We start from the raw sequence: 18015 nt of genomic DNA, 5'->3' as shown, positions 1-18015 counted from the left end.
CCTCTTGCATATTGCTCTCAGTATATTCATATGTATATAAACAAGTAATCAGTTCAGTTCAGTTCAGTCGCTCAGGCCTCTCCGACTCTTTGCACCCCCAGGGACTGTAGCACACCAGGCTTCCCTGTCCATCACCAACTCCCAGAGCTTGCTCAAACTCATGTCCATCCAGCTGGTGATGCCATCAAATCATCTCATCCTCTGTTGTCCCCGTCTCCTCCTGCCTTCAATCTTTCCCAGCACCAGGATCTTTTCCAATGAGTCAGTTCTTTGCATCAGGTGGCCAAAGTACTGGAGTTTCAGCTTCAGTATCAGTCCTTCCAATGAATATTCAGGACTGATTTCCTTTACGATTGACTGGTTGGATCTCCTTGCAGTCCAAGGGACTCTCAAGAGTCTTCTCCTTTGACTGTGTAATATATACACCTGTATAAACATACAGGTGTATAAATAATATATGACTAATATATATTGGGGCTTTACAGGTGGCACAGTGGTGAAGAATCCACTTGCCAAAGCAGGAGACACAGAGACATGTTCGGTCCCTGCATGGAAAAGATCCCCTGGAGAAGGAAACAGTAACCTACTTCAGTATTCTTGACTGTGAAATCCCATGGACAAAACAGCCAGGCAGGCTACAGTGCATGGGGTTTCAAAAGAGTTGGACACGACTGAGCGACTAAATAACAACAAAATCAACAACAATATATGTGTTATATATATATATATATTTTTTTTTTTTTATATACTAAAAACATTTTCTACTTTTTTAAAAATTTCATTGTGTGGTGATGTCTAAGGTTCACTCACAGTAGGGATAAAAAAAAAACATGGACTATTATCTTCAACTTAGGTCTGTGATACTGCACTTAAAACTTCAAGGTCACATTATTGTTAGTAGCTGGAGGTAAAATGATGGTAACTGTGGAAGGTTGGATGACTTTTGAATACCACTCTGAACTGTTTTCTGTGGACCAGGTAAAATAAGGTAAAAGCTGTCAGGTGTGGAGGGATATGGGTGCATGTGTAGACGTGTCCCCAGCATTCCTATACTAGGAAATCATTTGAAGATGATACAGTTAGCAGTACTCACCTTAGTCACTTGATTCTCAAGATATTCCATGAAACAACCAGAACTTGCTATACATTTTCTACATTTCCAACAACGAAGAATACTTATGTCTTCTTGATTATGGTTTTTAGTTATCAATTCTTTACTTCTCTTCATCTGTGAAAAAAATCAATGCATTTTTAGAATGTTAAACCACGTCAGATTAAACCTGATTTTCTAAACCCTGTGAACAGCATTAGCTACATCTGTACCAGAAAGAATTATCATTTAATTGAGGTACCTACTACTATTAGGCTATGGGTGCTCTATAAACTATATCCATGATTAATCATGACAATGATACAGTATATTAGTGACTACCAGTTTACTTTTGTAAAACATTTTATTTCTTTCCAACTGTCTTCACTAGAAGTAAAAGGCAACTGCCGAAGAGTTAAAGTTACTGCAGTTAAAAGGGTCATAACAAAGAATTTTATTCTTATAAATAGGATGCTTTGAATAGTCACAGCATTAAATTTTAAATATAATAGGATTTACTGAGTTATAGTTAATTCTGTGAAATCTGAAAGTAACTGCTTCAAATTAATGGGAAAACTCCTGTATCCAAAATGCAATAATTTTTCTTGTATATTGTATTCAGTGGAACAATATTACATCTTGTGGTACGTTCAATCAAACAAAAAGACTTAGATAATAACCCTATCATTTCTAAGCCTATTTTTATACCTGAGATTTTATGTCAGTACTGAGATTTAGACCAGTTTGGGGGAAGTTTCACACTAATAAGGATTCCAAACTGCAGTGTGTTTAAGAATCCACCTGGTAACTAATCATTATTAAAAAAGGAAATGTTAATTTATTAAGCTATACACAAGGGCCTGCCTAGTTCCCTGGCCACATGTCCTCATTTGTTAGCTCTTTAGTATTTCATTTACTTAACAAACATTTACTGAGAGCTAACCAACCATATGCCACACAATGAGTCAAACTCTGGAGGCACAATGATGAGCAAAACTTATTTTCTGTCACAGACCTTACTATGCTTTCTGCATCAACAGCTTTTTACCCCAGCTCATCAGAATCACTTAAGTTTTAAAAAGTAGTGATGTCCAGGCCAAGCTCCACTCTGAGAAATTTTGACTTTTTCTGAGAAGGGGAGGGAGTTAGGAATGGGTACATTTTATTAAAAAGTTCCCCAGGTGATCCTCTAGTGTGGCCAGGATGAGGACAGGCTGTGTTAATTCACAAAGAAATTAACTAAAATGTACTAATAACTGCTGAAAGGACAAGAGAGGGAACATAGATGGACATTAGCCAAATTTAGAGGAAGGATTTGAGGAACTCTGCCTGGAAGGGCACAGCATGCCGCTCTTGAAGCCACTCTAGCTCTGACCTGCAGGAGCTAGGCAGCAGTGTAGTCTCCACTGGCATCTTTAGAATCCATCTTGGCCCAGATGAACATTCCATTTAAAGTCCGTCCCCAATGATCATCATCAACATTTAATTTGCAAATGCCCTGACCTCCTCCTCCTCCTTTACTCAGCTTCCCTCGCACTCCATCCATCTCTCAATGGTCTTCTTGGCATCTATCCTCAACTCCCTTTAAACCACCAGTGCTTCCCCACCAGGACTGGGGCTTGTAGGGAGGGGCTGTACCAGAATCGACAAAGGAGAAACTCTGCATCTGCCTATGCTCTCCCCCTCCCTGAGATCCAGACACACCTCCCCATTTCTCCCCTTCCTTCCGGTGGTTCCACACCCCTTGCAGTGGGAGCATGCAATCAGAAAAAGCCCTATTGGTGATTCTAATAAGTTTTCACTGAAAATCTGAGAATTATACTGTGTGACAACTCTTTTATGGCAATGATTTTTAAATCTATATATCTAGTTTGAGTTTTTTCCAAAGCTCTAGACCAATAATTTCAACTTCTGAATGTCAAATGCTATCTCTACATGAATCTTCTTTAGGGCCTTTGTGCTGGCTGTTTGCTCTGTCTACCCTGTATGGTAGCCACTTGTTAGACCTGTTATTAAGCACTTGAAATGTGGCTAATCTGAACTGACATGCACAGTAAGCGTAAAACACACACTGGATTTTGAATACCATGTAGGAAAAAAAGGAATGTTAAATATCTTAATAGTTTTTATATTTATTTCATGTTGAAATCAAAATTTTAATACACTGTTAAAAATAAACTGTAAAAATATTTCACGTTTTGTTTTACTTTTTGAATATCACTTCAAAGTCATATTCTCATAAGTATAGTATAAGAAGCACCTTAGGAAGCACCTAGGGAGTTTATTTAAATGGAGGTCACAGTCCAAGGAAATCTAATTCAATGTGTCTAGGGTAGGACTCTGTATTTAACAAGCACACTAGGTGATTTTATTACAGGTGATCTGAAGATCACACTCGGGGGGACACAATACAGTCTAAGCTCTATTTGCAACAACATGAATAGACTTTCAGAGTATTAACCTTAGTGGAATAAGTATTTGACAGAGAAAGGCAAATGCCCTATGCTATTACTTACCTGTAGAATCTAAAAAATAAAACAAATCAATGTATGTAACAAAAGAAAAACAGATTCACAGATATAGAGAACAAACTTAGTAGTTATCAGTGAGAAGGAAAAGGGGAAAGAAAGGACTATGGGAGTAAGAGGTACCACTATGCATAACATAGATAAGCAACAAGGATATATTGTACAGCACAGATAAATATAGCCATTATATGGTAATAACTTTAAATAAGTACAATCTATAAAAATACTGAATCGCTATGTTGTACACCTGAAACTAATATTATAAATCAACTATGTGCTAAGTTACAGCAGTCATGTCTGACTCTTTGCGACCCTATGGACTGTAGCCTGCCAGGTTCCTCTGTTCATGGGATTCTCCAGGCAAGAACACTGGAGAGGGTTGCCATGCCCTCCCTCTAGCGGATCTTCTCAACACAAGAGATCAAACCCATGTCTCCTAGTCTCTTGCACTGGCAGGAAGGTTCTTTACCACTAGTGCCACCTAAGCAGCCAAAAAATCAACTACATTTTAATTAAAAAAACAAACAGTCTAGGCTTCTTAATATGTCAAAAAAGGTTCGTTAGGCAACACAAAGAATTCCTGTAATGGAACTGTTATGTATCTGATTGTGGTTTGCTCATAAGAATCCACACATGTGATAAGATTGCATATAACTAAATACACACACACACACAAGTGTATGCAACTGTTAAAATCTGAATAAAGTAGACTGAAGGGTACACAGGATTTCTCTGTGAATCTGTAATTCATAATTCACAACTGAACCTACACATATTTCAAAGTAAAAAGTTAAAAAGAAACTTTTACCATGGACATTAAAAACTTAAAATTTTATTTATTTATTTTTTCTTTTTAATTTTTTTTTTTTATTAGTTGGAGGCTAATTACTTCACAACATTTCAGTGGGTTTTGTCATACATTGACATGAATCAGCCATAGAGTTACACGTAATCCCCATCCCGATCCCCCCTCCCACCTCCCTCTCCACCCGACTCCTCTGGGTCCTCCCAGTGCACCAGGCCTGAGCATTTGTCTCATGCATCCCACCTGGGCCGGTGATCTGTTTCACCATAGATATTATACATGCTGTTCTTTCGAAACATCCCGCCTCACCTTCTCCCACAGAGTTCAAAAGTCTGTTCTGTACTTCTGTGTCTCTTTTTCTGTAAAAACTTAAAATTTTAAAAACTCATAACATTTTTACCAATTTAACTGTCCTCACATATTAGTATAACCTTCTCTATCTTTTCACTATATTTTTAGCTGCATAATTTGATTGCTTCTTCATACAACAATTGTGCAATATTTTCTAAACAGAGAATAAAAAGATCATTTAGTCTTTCCTCTTTAAAAAACAAAAAGTTCCTTTAAATCCTTTAAAACCCAACTCCAAACTAGCTCTCAAGTCTTGGTGTCCCCTCCATGAACACTCCATACCAACACTATGCAGATCTTTGCGCAGTTTCCTAAATTTACCCTTTTCTGCTTTCCCACTTTCAAATTTGCTGTTCTCTCTTCCTGTAAATCACTTCCTTTTCCTCTGAATTTAAGAAATACTTTCTATCATCTAAGGCTGAGCTCACAGTTGTCTTTTACAGACACTCCCCGGAAAACAAGTCCTCCCCCTTCTGGGTTTCCAGGCCACACTGCACGTGCCTCAACAGCAGCACTAGTCAAGCTGTAGCACACTTATGTGTGTGTGTGTGTGTCTTATTAATTGAATGGTGACATCCAAAAACCACCATATTGTATTCAAACCTGCATTTTTAAAATCAAATACTGTACCTGGCACCAAAAATCACAGTCACAAGTGTTCACTGAAATCAAATCAACAAGATTTGGCACCTCAGCTTATAAAAATTCTTTTTTTAATACCAAGTATTAAGTACGCCTGGATAACTAACAAGGCATGCCAAACAGAAGTACTTTAGCAAGGGATGTGAGATCAAGGAAGAAATAAAGCTGTGTTTATACACATCTAAACTTGAAAGAAGAACTTGAGGCTACCCAAAGGTGATATATTTATAGGGCAGCTTAGGTGATTTATTTCAGAGAATTTATGCTGAAAGGAAGAGGCCAAACACAGTTAATGAACTTATTAACAAAATGCTAGTCTTTGAGCTGATCTGAAAACAGCCTGGTTGTTGACTGCTAGTTCAAATCCACCCCTGTCTAGCTCCCTAGACACTGGTATGGGTTCTAGAAAAGAGGGGACTGTATAAGTAAACAAGTGAAAACTGTTTTCTGTCTGCGAGTGTGTGCTCCGTCATGCCTGACTCTTTGCGACCCTATGGAGAGTAGCCTGCCAGACTACTCTGTTCATAGAATTTCCCAGGCAAGAACACTGGGGTGGGTTGCCATTTTCTCCTCCAAGGGATCTTTTCAACCCAGGGATCAAAGCTGAGTCTTCTGCATCTCCTGCAGTGGTAGGCGGATTCATTACCACTGAGCCACCTGGGAAGCCGTTTTCTGCTGGTGTCTAAACACTTTGGAGCAGCATACACCACATGGCTTTAACACTTTGAAGGCCTGGAGGCAGCAACTAGAGAACTATCAAAGCAAACAGAGACGTGACCTTGGGAAACATAACATGAAAATGAACTTAACTGCTGAACACATATGAATGTCTCATAATGACCATTACCAACATGAGCAAAGTTCTTTAATTACAGGACAGTAGTTAAGCTTATCTCAGTGCATACAAGTTTTTCAAAGTGCTAATTTTTGTTTAAAAGTCAAATTTTATCACTTGCAACAAATACTGCCAAACATCCAGGTCTGAAAACCCATAGTTTGTCAATCATTTGAGTAAAAATGGTATGCCATGGAAAGGTGGAGAGTTCAGCTCTCAGATGAAACTACTGAACATGGGTTTTTCTTCAACACTACCCACCATCAGCATTCAGTGTACTACAGATGTACTTTATGAATTCTTCCCACTTTTTTCACACAAACTATTAGAAATAAATGTATTAAAAAATAAAGATTTAATAAAATCAGTATTAGTTACTGCTTCAATAAACAGATTTTTTTTTTAACTACATGTGTATGGCAGTGAAGAATAAAATGGCTATTAATACTGTGTGTCATCATTGCCTTGAAAGTCACTCAGTTGTGTCCAACTCTTTGCAACCCCATGGACTATAAAGTCCATGGAGTTCTCCAGCCCAGAATACTGGAGCGGGTAGCCTTTTCCTTCTCCAGGGGATCTTCCCATCCCAGGGATCGAACCTAGGTGTCCCACATTACAGGCAGATTCACTACTATCTGAGCCACCAGGGAAGCCCAGGAAAACTGGAGTGGGTAGCCTATCCCTTCTCCAGCGGATCTTCCCAACCCAGGAATTGAACCGGGGTCTCCTGCATTGCAGGCGGATTCTTTACAGCTGAGCTACCAGGGAAGTCAATATTGAAAAATAAAGGTTTAATAATGTCAATACTAGTTACTGCTTCAATACACAGTTAAAAAAAAAACAAAAACACTACATGTGTATGGCAGTGAAGATTAAGATGGCTACTAACACTGCTTGTCACCACTGCCTTGATTCTGCTAAAGGAGAAGAAGTTTTACTCACTATTGCTTTCCCATGATTAATGAAAATGTTAACAGAATTTAAAAAGGTAAATAACATCTTAGGATTACCAAGAATAGTTTGCTTGACTCTCTGTGGTTCACCAGGGAGTGTGGACCACATTTTGAGAACTAGTGCTTCATGCAGATTAGCTGTTCTCAAAATGTTGCCTAGGAAAATCTTATTTTCCATCAATATCTTTTAAAATATTTAAGAAGGACAGTTCAGTCACCCTGGAAAAACATGCTTACAACAAATTTGGCTGAAATTTTCTATAATGTCAGCTACTGGAATTATAATCTACACAAGGGCATTTCATTCCTTCATCTGGCTACTACCACTTATTTATGGTAAAACATCATAAAATTGAGATGAAATGGAAAAAAACTATAAATTATTAAAATTTATCTAAATTTAGAAAATAAGAATAAACCAACAAAATTTTGGGCTTTGCTGATGGCTCACGTGGTAGAGTACACCTGCAGTGGAGGAGACCCAGGTTCCATCCCTGGGTCAGGAAGATTCCCTGGAGAAAGGAATGGCTACCCACTCCGTATTCTTGCCTGGAGAATCCCATGGAGAGTGGAGTCTGGCAGGGATCTCAAAGAATCGGACATGACTGAGGGACTAACAAGTTGTAAACCTAAGATCCAAACAAAACTTTAAAAATTGAACAGACCTTGAATATCTTCTGCAAAACTCATAAAAATAGATGGGTCCTGGCAAAAATGATCTAATTGGCAAATTTTACTAGGTCTTTAAGAAATGGATACTCTTTGTAACATATAATTGTGGGGTCCAGAAAACATAAAAGGAAGCTGACCTCTACAAATAAAACAGAACTTTGACACATTAACTAGACAAGGAGATATGAAACTAGATAAAGAAAATATAAGAAACTTAAATATCAATCTATGAATATGTGATAAAATCTTAAACAAATTGTTAGTCATAGAATCCATTAATGACTTAAAAGAACAATACATTTTGGCCAAATGAGATTATTTTCAGGAATTCAAGGATAACTTAAAAAAAAACCAAAACCTACTCAATATATTTTACAAACTGTAAGATTAAAAGAAAAAAACCACATGATTATCTTGAAAGACAAAAAACCTTCAATAAAGTTCAACATTTAGTTGTGATAAAAAGACACAAATACTTAGCAACCCATAAATACAAGGAAATTTCATTAATCAGCTAAAAAGAAGACTTACTGAAAACCTTAGCAATTATAACACCTGACAAACTTTAAAAAACATTCCATGAAGGTTAGGAAGAAAACAAAGTGACAATGATGCTCACTATTTATGCATATTATTCAGTTTTAGAACACAATTGAGGAAAAGTAAATTAGAGGTATAAGGATTTCGAAGATTTAATAAGTAAAAAAGAAATTAAGTGCCTGTGACACCATTTGCGGGGGGGTGGGGTGCTGCAGACATTTCCATCTTCTTAGAACTATATTGCTCATTTCTATATAGGACTATCAGCTTCTCAGTCTGTGTACTTGTGAAAACTTGTGAAAATTCATCAAGCTGTACACTTGTGATCTGTTTATTCTTCTGTATGTATCTTATTTCATCAATACAACTCCACACTTCCCTCTGTTTGAGACGAGTGGGTAAAGAATTCTGAACATGGAACAATGTCTACAATAACAATTTTTCATCATCTGGCCCTGGTTACACTGTCAGTTTTTATGATACATGGAAGTCAAGGAATTTCACTGAGAGAAGGAATCACAGATGTATTCTCCTACCTCTGCCTATAGTGGGGATTACTTATCTACCACCAAGGAAAAACTGAGTGGGGAAGATGTAGTAATGTGTCCCTGCTGCTCTCATTATAAAAGTGATATATATCAAAGATCAGTTTATTAATGTCTAATTATTTGGGCAGAGAGAGGGAAGAATAAATAGATAAAATATAGTAGAAATTTAGGGCAGTGGAACTACAGTTTATAATGTAGAGGTGGGTACAGATATTATATATTTTTTAAAATCTATAGAACTATCCAGAGTGAACCCTAATGTAAACTATAGACTTATACATCAATATTCAATCATCAATTGTAAAAAGTGTATCACACTAACACAAGTGGTTAGTAACAGGAAAAACAGTACAGAGAGAGAGGGAGTATGTGAGAGCTTTGTATACTTTCTGTACAATAATTTTGGAAAGCTAAAACTGCTCTAAAAAAGTCTGTTAATTAAAAAATATTATTTTGACATATAATATCATTATCTACTCAAAGTTATTCATTAACAAAAAATACTTTTGTCTTGGTTATTTAAATAATTAAAAATTGTTTTTCCTTTGAAATTTGACATCATCATTGGTTTTCTAAATGTAAGAAAAATTTCTATGTTTTCAGTATGATACCTCTACTAGTTTACTTGGGCTGCCGTAACAGAATACCACAGACTGGGTGGCTTTAACAACAGAAACTTATTTTATCATGGCCTTTCCTCTGAGCATGTGCACTTCTGGTGTCTCTTTCTCTTCTTATAAGCGCGACAGTGCTATTAGATTAGGGCACCAATTAGATTAGGTCACCTTAGGGGCTCAGGCTTCCCGGGTGGCTTAGCAGTAAAGAACCTGCCTGTCATTGCACCGTTCAAAAGCATCAATTCTTCTGTACTCAGCCTGTACTCAATCCCTGGGTTGGGAAGATCCCCTAGAGAAGGAAATGGCAACCCACTCCAGTATTCCTGCCTGGGAAATTTCCATGGACAGAGGAGCCTGGTGGGCTACAGTTCCTGAGATCACAAACAGGGACATAGCTTAGCGATGAAACCACAGCTTATGGGCTCATTTAACCATAATTACCTCGTTAAAAGCCTATCTCCAAATGCCATCCTACTGGGGGTAAGGCCTTTAACATATGGATTTGGGAGGAGGGGAGACTGTTCACTGTAGAACTTTCCTCCTTCTGGTTCCCAAAATGCATGTCTTCAGTTGAAAAATATATGCAAACTATCCTAACCATCTCAAAAGTCTTAACCCATTCCAGAATCTACTCAGCAAACTAATGAGATGCACCAGAAACTGCAATGCCTGCAGTTGGCATTGGTCAAAACAAAGGGCCCAATACTGCACAACGTCTGACCTCATGTCACACAACCAATGCTTCAAGGTTGAACAAATTGAGCTATGAAGTTCTGCCTCGTCCACAATATTCACCTGAGCTCATGCCAACTGACTACCACTTCTTCAAGCATCTGGACAACTTTTTGCAGGGAAAATGCTTCCACACCCAGCAGGAGGCAGAAAATGCTTTCCAAGAGCTCATCAAATCCCGAAGCACAGATTTTTATACTACAGTAATAAACTTATTTCTTGTTGGCAAAAATGTGTTGATTGTAATGGTTCCTATTTTGATTAATAAAGATGTGTTAGTCAAGTTATAATGATTTAAAATTCATGGTCTGAAACTACAATTACGTTTGCAGCAACCTAATACCTTACACATAAGGTTCAACAATGACTCTCTTTGGTTCAGAGCTTTGCCTGCGGGGGTCCACTAAGGTGGTGGCTTTGTCTTCTGCCCACTGGCATGTGTGGCCTCATACCCTTGCCCCAGGAGGCAGCCTTGCCCCTGAGGCCATGTGCAGGGACATGGCGCAATGAAACTGAGGAGGTGACTCCACTTTGAAACTCAGGAGGGGACAACTTCACCCCCTGGAACTGTGTGCTCTGCGCCTGTGGAGGCAATGGTGGTCCTGCTGATCTCTGAATTACTTTCAGGGTCATTTTTCCCTTTTCTTGAAGGATAAAACATATCTGCAGTTAACTCAGTCCATAACAGTACCTATGAAAGCCAAGGTAGTCCTCTCAATTTTAACATATGAGAAAGCCCATATTTTATTGTATGTATTTCCTTTTATTGAATTCATAGAACAAAAGTCCCAGATTAAAAGAGAAAAATACTGAGTTTAAAATTTCTCAAAATGTAAAAGTCATGCAAATGAACAAGAAAGAAAAATCAAAGGTGAAATGGCCAAAGAATTTGGAGTTCCCTTATCAATTATCAATTGGGGCTTCCCTGGTGGCTCAGATGGTAAAGAATCTGCCTGAAATGCAGGAGACCTGGGTTCAATCCCTGGTTTGGGAAGACCCCTTGGAAAAGGGAATGGCAACACACTCTAGTAGTCTTTCCTGGAGAACATCATGGACAGAGGAGCCTGGGGGGCTACACAGTCCATAGGGTCACACAGTCAGACATGACAGAGCAACTAACACACTTAAACTATCAATTATCCATATATCTCTTAAGAATTAGAACAAGGTAAAGACAAAAAGCCAATGGAGGTCAAACTGATAAAAACATGGAAGGAGCAATGCATATCAAATTAGAAATAAAGTAAAGCATTAAGCTGAATTAATGGATTCAGACCATTTCAAGACAAATATTTCTAAATTTAGGCGTCTTTTGTTTTTATTTTGATTTTTAAGGAAAAGCTAGTTAAAATGCACTACAGATAAAGGCTACTGTCAACCTTGACTCTCAATAAGCAGCAGTCACTACCTAAATGATAAAGCACCTGTATCTAATGTCTGCTCAAGGTTGGTTTGAAAATAGGAGGTCTATGGATACATATACCAATGGGAGCACATTTAAGGCTGATGGGATTCCTCTTTAATGTGCAACCAACTTAGACACAAGCTCTTATGAAGGAAAGGTGCCATGGAGAAAAATAGTCAGTCAGCCTTAGTCTGTTGCAATGATGACAGTAGTAAAAAGTCAGAGCTGTTTGAGGAAATCTATTTCTTTTATATACGTACTTTTTTATACATATGAAGTTAACAAAAATGTACTGTCTGGAAGAATTTTGGAGGGTACGACTACTAAAATCAGAGAGAAAATTACCTGCAGAAAAGGAATATTCTATTACTGATTAAGAAATGCTGCCCATTCCCCCCAGAGGGCTTGTATTATTAAAGATGAGTATATACTTTTCTTTGCTTAAAAGCACCATGTTGCATTTGTAGCCATTAGACTGAGGCACAATTAGTCTACCTAAAGGCTGTATACTGGAAATGCTTGTGAGATTATGTCTCCACAAAATAAGAAACAGTATCTCTTTTGTAATACAAAGAAATGTTCTCAGTGTGAAAGAAATCTCATTTTTATGTACGACACAGTAACATCAGAAGTAATCCATAACTATTTTGCAGAAGTGGACTTTTAAACCAGTTACTACTCACAAATATCATATGTACTAACTCTGTTGGGAATAAGCTGCACAGGTATTATTTTGTAAAACTGATACCACGTCACCTCCCCCTTCTGATGCTGAATCTTCTTGATTTAACTGTGTTGTGAACACAGAGGAACTGGAATAAAATGTGTTCAACTCCAAGCAGTCTACAGAAAAGAAGCATTAAGACTGCAGTCAATGGTCTGTAAAAAATTGCACAAACACAAATGACTGAGTTTTCAAAGCAGCAGTCACCACACTTGTTTGTAAACTGTTTAAAAACACATCAGGACTCCAAAATTAATCTTACATTAAGCAGAAAACAAAACAGGGTTTTACAAATATAATTAGATTCCTGTGGAATTTATATGCCTTATGTAGTTCAATAGCTATTTTTAGAACATGTATTATTTAGTGAAAGTAATTCAGGATCCCTCTCATACTAGCTTTCAATCTTTGACAAGGGTATCGGATACTTTACAGGTACAAATAGGAGACTGGATCAGGTGATTTCTAAACTGTCACTTCTGTAATTCTAGCCTTGGTAACTTCAGTGATTAAAATGGCAATTGAAGCTTCCAATTTATTAACTCTACATCTGTCTAAATCATGAATTACAGAGAGGCATCTCAATTTTCTTCAGTAACTGTCAGTGTTACATACTTTGGGATTTGAATATGATAAAGTCAACTTCCAACAACTTTAACTGTTTAAATGATTCTGTATAAACTTTAGTATTCACATCCAGAAATATTTTTCATGAAAAGCACCCAACTTTCATTGATAAAAAAATTATTCAATAGTTCAAATGATCTTATTGCTATCTAGTCACCTCTCACCCACACTCCCTGTTCTTCTCTTCCACCTCCCCTGGGCTTGCTGAATTCTTAAGACATGGCATAATGCTTATTTCACCTTAAAGAAAAAAGGTAGTTAAAATTGATGCTATAGTAGCTACCAAGTTCTTCTACACTCTCAACATAGCTTCTTAAACTACACACTTCACTTGAAGTTGAATACCAGCTTTCTATTCTTTGAAATGTCTCCTGTTCCTCACAAACAGATACTCAGTCTTGAATGCTCATTGCAATCTTTGAATCCAACTGACTCCTTTAAGAATTATTTTTTAAAAAAATCATTGAAGAAATGTAGATACTCCATAACTTCTGTATTTTGATTAATTTTGCCCATTTTAACTGCTACCACTCTGGTAAAAGAAAAAATGCATTATTAAGATGGATGAAAGTAATAGTCTTTGGTACCTATATATTCACTTATTTCTCACACACTACCTTCTCAGGGAGAAAATACATGAAAAGTTTGAAACTACATTGCTGTCGTTCAGTCACTAAGTCATGTCCAACTCTTTGTGACGCCATGAACTATAGCACACCAGGCTTCCCTGTCCTTCACTATCTCCCCAAGTGCTCAAATTCAAGTCCATTGAGTAGGTGATGCTATGTAATCATCTCATGCTCTGTTGCATTCTTCTCCTCTTGTTTTCAATGTTTCCCAGCATCAGAATCTTTTCCAATAGTCAGCTCTTTGCATCTGGTGGCCAAAGTACTGGAGCTTCAGAATCAGCCCTTCCAATGAATATTCAGGGTTGATTTCCTTAAGAATAGACCAGTTTGATCTCCTTGCAGTCCAAAGGACTCTCCAGCACCACAATTTGAAAGCATCAATTCTTTAGTGCTAAGCCTTTCTTTATGGTCCAACTCTCACATCCATACAAGACTACTGCATAAACCATATAAACCTTTATAATACTTTACTATGATTTTGGGGGGAAGGAAATGGCAACCCACTCCAGTACTCTTGCCTGGAGAATCCTATGGACAGAGGAGCCTGGTGGGCTACAGTCCATGGGGTCGCAAAGAGTCAGACACCACTGAGCCACACACACACACACACACACACACACACACACACACACACACACACACACACACACACACACACACACACACACACACAATGATTTTCATGGGGTCGCAAAGAGTCAGACACCACTGAGCCACACACACACACACACACACACACACACACGATGATTTTCACATGAATAGATACGTTGTTGATTTGAATTAGAGGCAACCGATTTTCTCACTTTGGGCACTGTTCCTTTCTGTTAGAAAGGAAATTCTAACAGATCACCTATAAACCACATTCTTCATTTCATTTAAATTCACCTATGAGTCAAATCTATGACTAATTACATTATACTGCATTATATGGGGAAACAGTCCAATTCAGAGATTAAAATATAATTAACATTTTCATATTATTCCGGTTGAGTCAATAGCTTGTCCCAATATACAAGGTGCTTCCAAAAGATTCTGCCCCCATCCTACTAAGCTCTTTCTTACTCATAATTACTTAAGATTAGAAAAGAAAAATTGGATAAAGTTGTACTTTTTAAAAAGCTACTTATTTACACTATTTTTTAATTTGCATTATGGTTTATTACAGGATACTGAATATAGTCACTGTAGTATACTGTTGAACCTTGCTGTTTTTTTATACATAGATTAAAGTAGCACTTTTTAAATGACTTACAAGATTTAGTTTTAAATAAGATTCTCTGAGTATAAAGCAGAAATGTGGTTATGAAACTACAAATTTAACTCTTCTACTAGATAAACTCCATTATAATGGAAAAATGTTCCTACAGTAATCCAGTCAAAACATAAAGCTCCAATTGGGGTGATAGCAGTGGTAATGGTAAATAATTGTCAAATTCTGGATATATATTGAAGGCAGAACAGACAGGACTTCCAGACAGATTGAATATGGGTTCTAAGAGAAAAGAGAATCGAGGACGGTTCCAATGAAAGCAACTCTAAGGACAGAACTGCCATCAACAGACATGGGGAGAGACACGGGCAGAACAGAAGGGGCACACGAGGAGTTTTGGATGTACTGAGTTTGAGATTCAACTTTCACACAGATCTGTTGTGTATAAGTTGGATTCAAGAATCTGGAGTTTTGACGAGTGTCTGAGCAGAAGCTTTAAACACAGCTGTTCTCTAAGTCATGAAAAAGGATGAGGTCTGTAAGGCTGTAAGTACTGATAGTGAAGAGGACAGAATCCTTAGCCCTGGGCTCACATAAATTTTCTGGGGATCTAAATTTCCATTCAGTTATGTCTTATTTACTTCCCCCTGTTTTGTAATTTTAGAATATGAATTCATCTTTACCATGAGACAAGCAGGGGACTTTCTTGAGGACTTGCTCCTCCAGAAAGAGCAGTTTCACACTGTACCTGCCAGGTGTGTAAGGGACATCACCAGCATAGGAATAGTATTTTAGGTAAGTTTCTCAGTTTGGGGCTCCTTGGCTCACCCTATTAGTGTAAATCCAAGAACGAAAATGTGAAGCTAAGGATTCTCAGGTGATTTGAAGGATGTCAGAATTAAAAATGAATAAATATGGGAAAAGAATCTATAGACCATTTCTGGGTAATCAAATAGTGAGGAAAAATCCTTCAGTTTACAGATCATGCTAACAAATGTAGGATGATTAATATAATCACCATTTTCAACTCCTAATGAAATGATGGATTTAGGGGAAGAAATCAATGGATACATCTACTAAAAACGTTAGGGAAAAGGGATGAACATTTCACAATGTATGTATAAGGCTGGGATTCCCTGTTGGCTCAGATGGTAAAGAATCTGCCTGCTATGCAGGAGACCTGAGATCTTCTGCAGGAAAATCCCTGCAGAAGAGAATGGCAACCCACTCCAGTAATTCTTGCCTGGAGAAGCTGGTGGACAGAGGAGCCTGGCAGGTTACAGTCTATGGGGTCACAAAGAGTCAGACATGACTGAGTGACTCAGGGCTGTTACCACCTGAACTCAAAGATCAATCTTAACATCACTGAAAATAGAACAACTATACTGGTTAGCTAGGGCTAACAAAACAAAATAACACTGACTGGGTGGCTTTAACAACAGATTTTTTTTCCCCCACAGTTCTGAACTAGAAGTCTAAGATCAAGGGGCCATCAGGGTTGGTTTCTCTGAAGGCTCTCTCCTTGGGTTTTAGACGGCTGCCTTCTCATGCATCCCCCCATGACCTTTCTTCTGTAGGCACGTATCCTGGGGTCTTTTTGCAAGCCCAAGTTTCCTCTACTTATAAGGACACTTGATGGACATGAGTTTGAGCAAACTCCAGGAGATAGTGAAGGACAGGGATGACGGGCGTGCTGCAGTCCACGTGGTCTGAGTCAGACACTACTGAGTGACTGAACAACAAAACAAGGACACATTATACCAACCACCAAACATCTTGTGCCTCCTGCTAAAATGTAATTGGAAGTATTTAGCACCATCTCTAAAGTATTCTTAAAATAATGACCATAATAGCCTGAACTGAATTAAACAATTAAATCTAAGAACCACTTTATTTACTATATGAATAGATGAATGTGCTAAATGACATTCAGTTCAGTTCACTCACTAGTCATGTCCAAGGCTTTGTACCCCATGGACTGCAGCACATCAGGCTTCCCTGTCCATCACCAGCTCCCGAAGGTTGCTCAAACTCATGTCCATCAAGTCTGTGATGCCATCCAACCATCTCATCCTCTGTCATTCCCTTCTCCTCCCACCTTCAATCTTGCCTAGACTCAGGGTCTTCTCCAATGAGTCAGTTCTTTGCATCAGGTGGCCAAAGTATTGGAGTTTCAGCATCAGTTCTTCCAATGAATATTCAGGACTGATCTCTTTTAGGATGGACTGGTTGGATCTCCTTGCAGGCCAAGGGACTCTCAAGAGTCTTCTCCAACACCATAGTTTAAAAGCATCAATTCTTTGGTGCTCAGCTTTCTTTATAGTCCAACTCTCATATCCATACATGACCACTGGAAAAACCATAGTCTTGACTAGATGGACCTTTGTTGGCAAAGTAATGTCTCTGCTTTTAAATATGCTTTCATCAAGTGAAGTTCTTCACTTTCTGCCATAAGAGTGGTATCATCTGTGTATCTGAGGTTATTGATATTCTCCCAGCAAACTTGATTCCAGCATGTGCTTCATCCAGCCTGGCATTTCTCAAGATGCACTTTTCATATAAGGTAAATAAGCAGGGTATCAATATATAGCCTTGATGTACTCCTTTCCCAATTTGGAACCAGTCTGTTGTTCCATGTCCGGTTCTAACAGTTGTTTATTGACCTGCATACAGATTTCTCAGGAGGCAGGTCAGGTGGTCTGGTATTCCTAGCTCTTGAAGAATTTTCCAGTTTGCTATATCCACACAGTCAAAGGCTTTGGTGTAGTCAATAAAGCAGATGTTTTTCTGGAACTCCCTTGCTTTTTTGATGATCCAACAGATGTTGGCAATTTGATCTCTGGTTCCTCTGAATCCAGCTTGAACATCTGGAAGTTCACAGTTAACTTACTGTTGAAGTCTGGCTTGGAGAATTGTGAGCATTACTTTGCTAGCATGTGAGATGAGTGAAATTGTGCAGTAGTTGAAATGACATTACGAGGTTTTAAAACTAGCCCAGTATGGGATGTGGTTAATTCTACAACTTGGTTTTATCAGCAAATTAATTCTAAAAGAGAGAGGAGATTCTTAATTCAAACAAATCAACTCTAAGAAAAATATTTTTG

The 18015-nt window shown here is 38.0% G+C and overlaps 1 protein-coding gene across 3 annotated transcripts in view; it reads right to left on the bottom strand.

The window, feature by feature from the left end:
* RNF180 (ring finger protein 180) overlaps positions 1-18015 on the bottom strand; it is a 264764-nt gene that overhangs the window by 233024 nt on the left and 13725 nt on the right. For all 3 annotated transcript variants that reach the window (XM_065905392.1, XM_065905394.1, XM_065905393.1), the window contains exon 2: positions 1094-1228. In XM_065905392.1, the coding sequence (XP_065761464.1) occupies positions 1094-1228 (135 nt within the window). The remainder of the gene's footprint in view (positions 1-1093; positions 1229-18015) is intronic.

Source organism: Muntiacus reevesi, chromosome 14, assembly GCF_963930625.1.
Source record: "Muntiacus reevesi chromosome 14, mMunRee1.1, whole genome shotgun sequence".
In the NCBI taxonomy this organism is placed as follows: domain Eukaryota; kingdom Metazoa; phylum Chordata; class Mammalia; order Artiodactyla; family Cervidae; genus Muntiacus; species Muntiacus reevesi.
The sequence above is the reverse complement of the archived record's forward strand: the minus strand, read 5'-3'. Positions and strand labels throughout refer to the sequence as shown.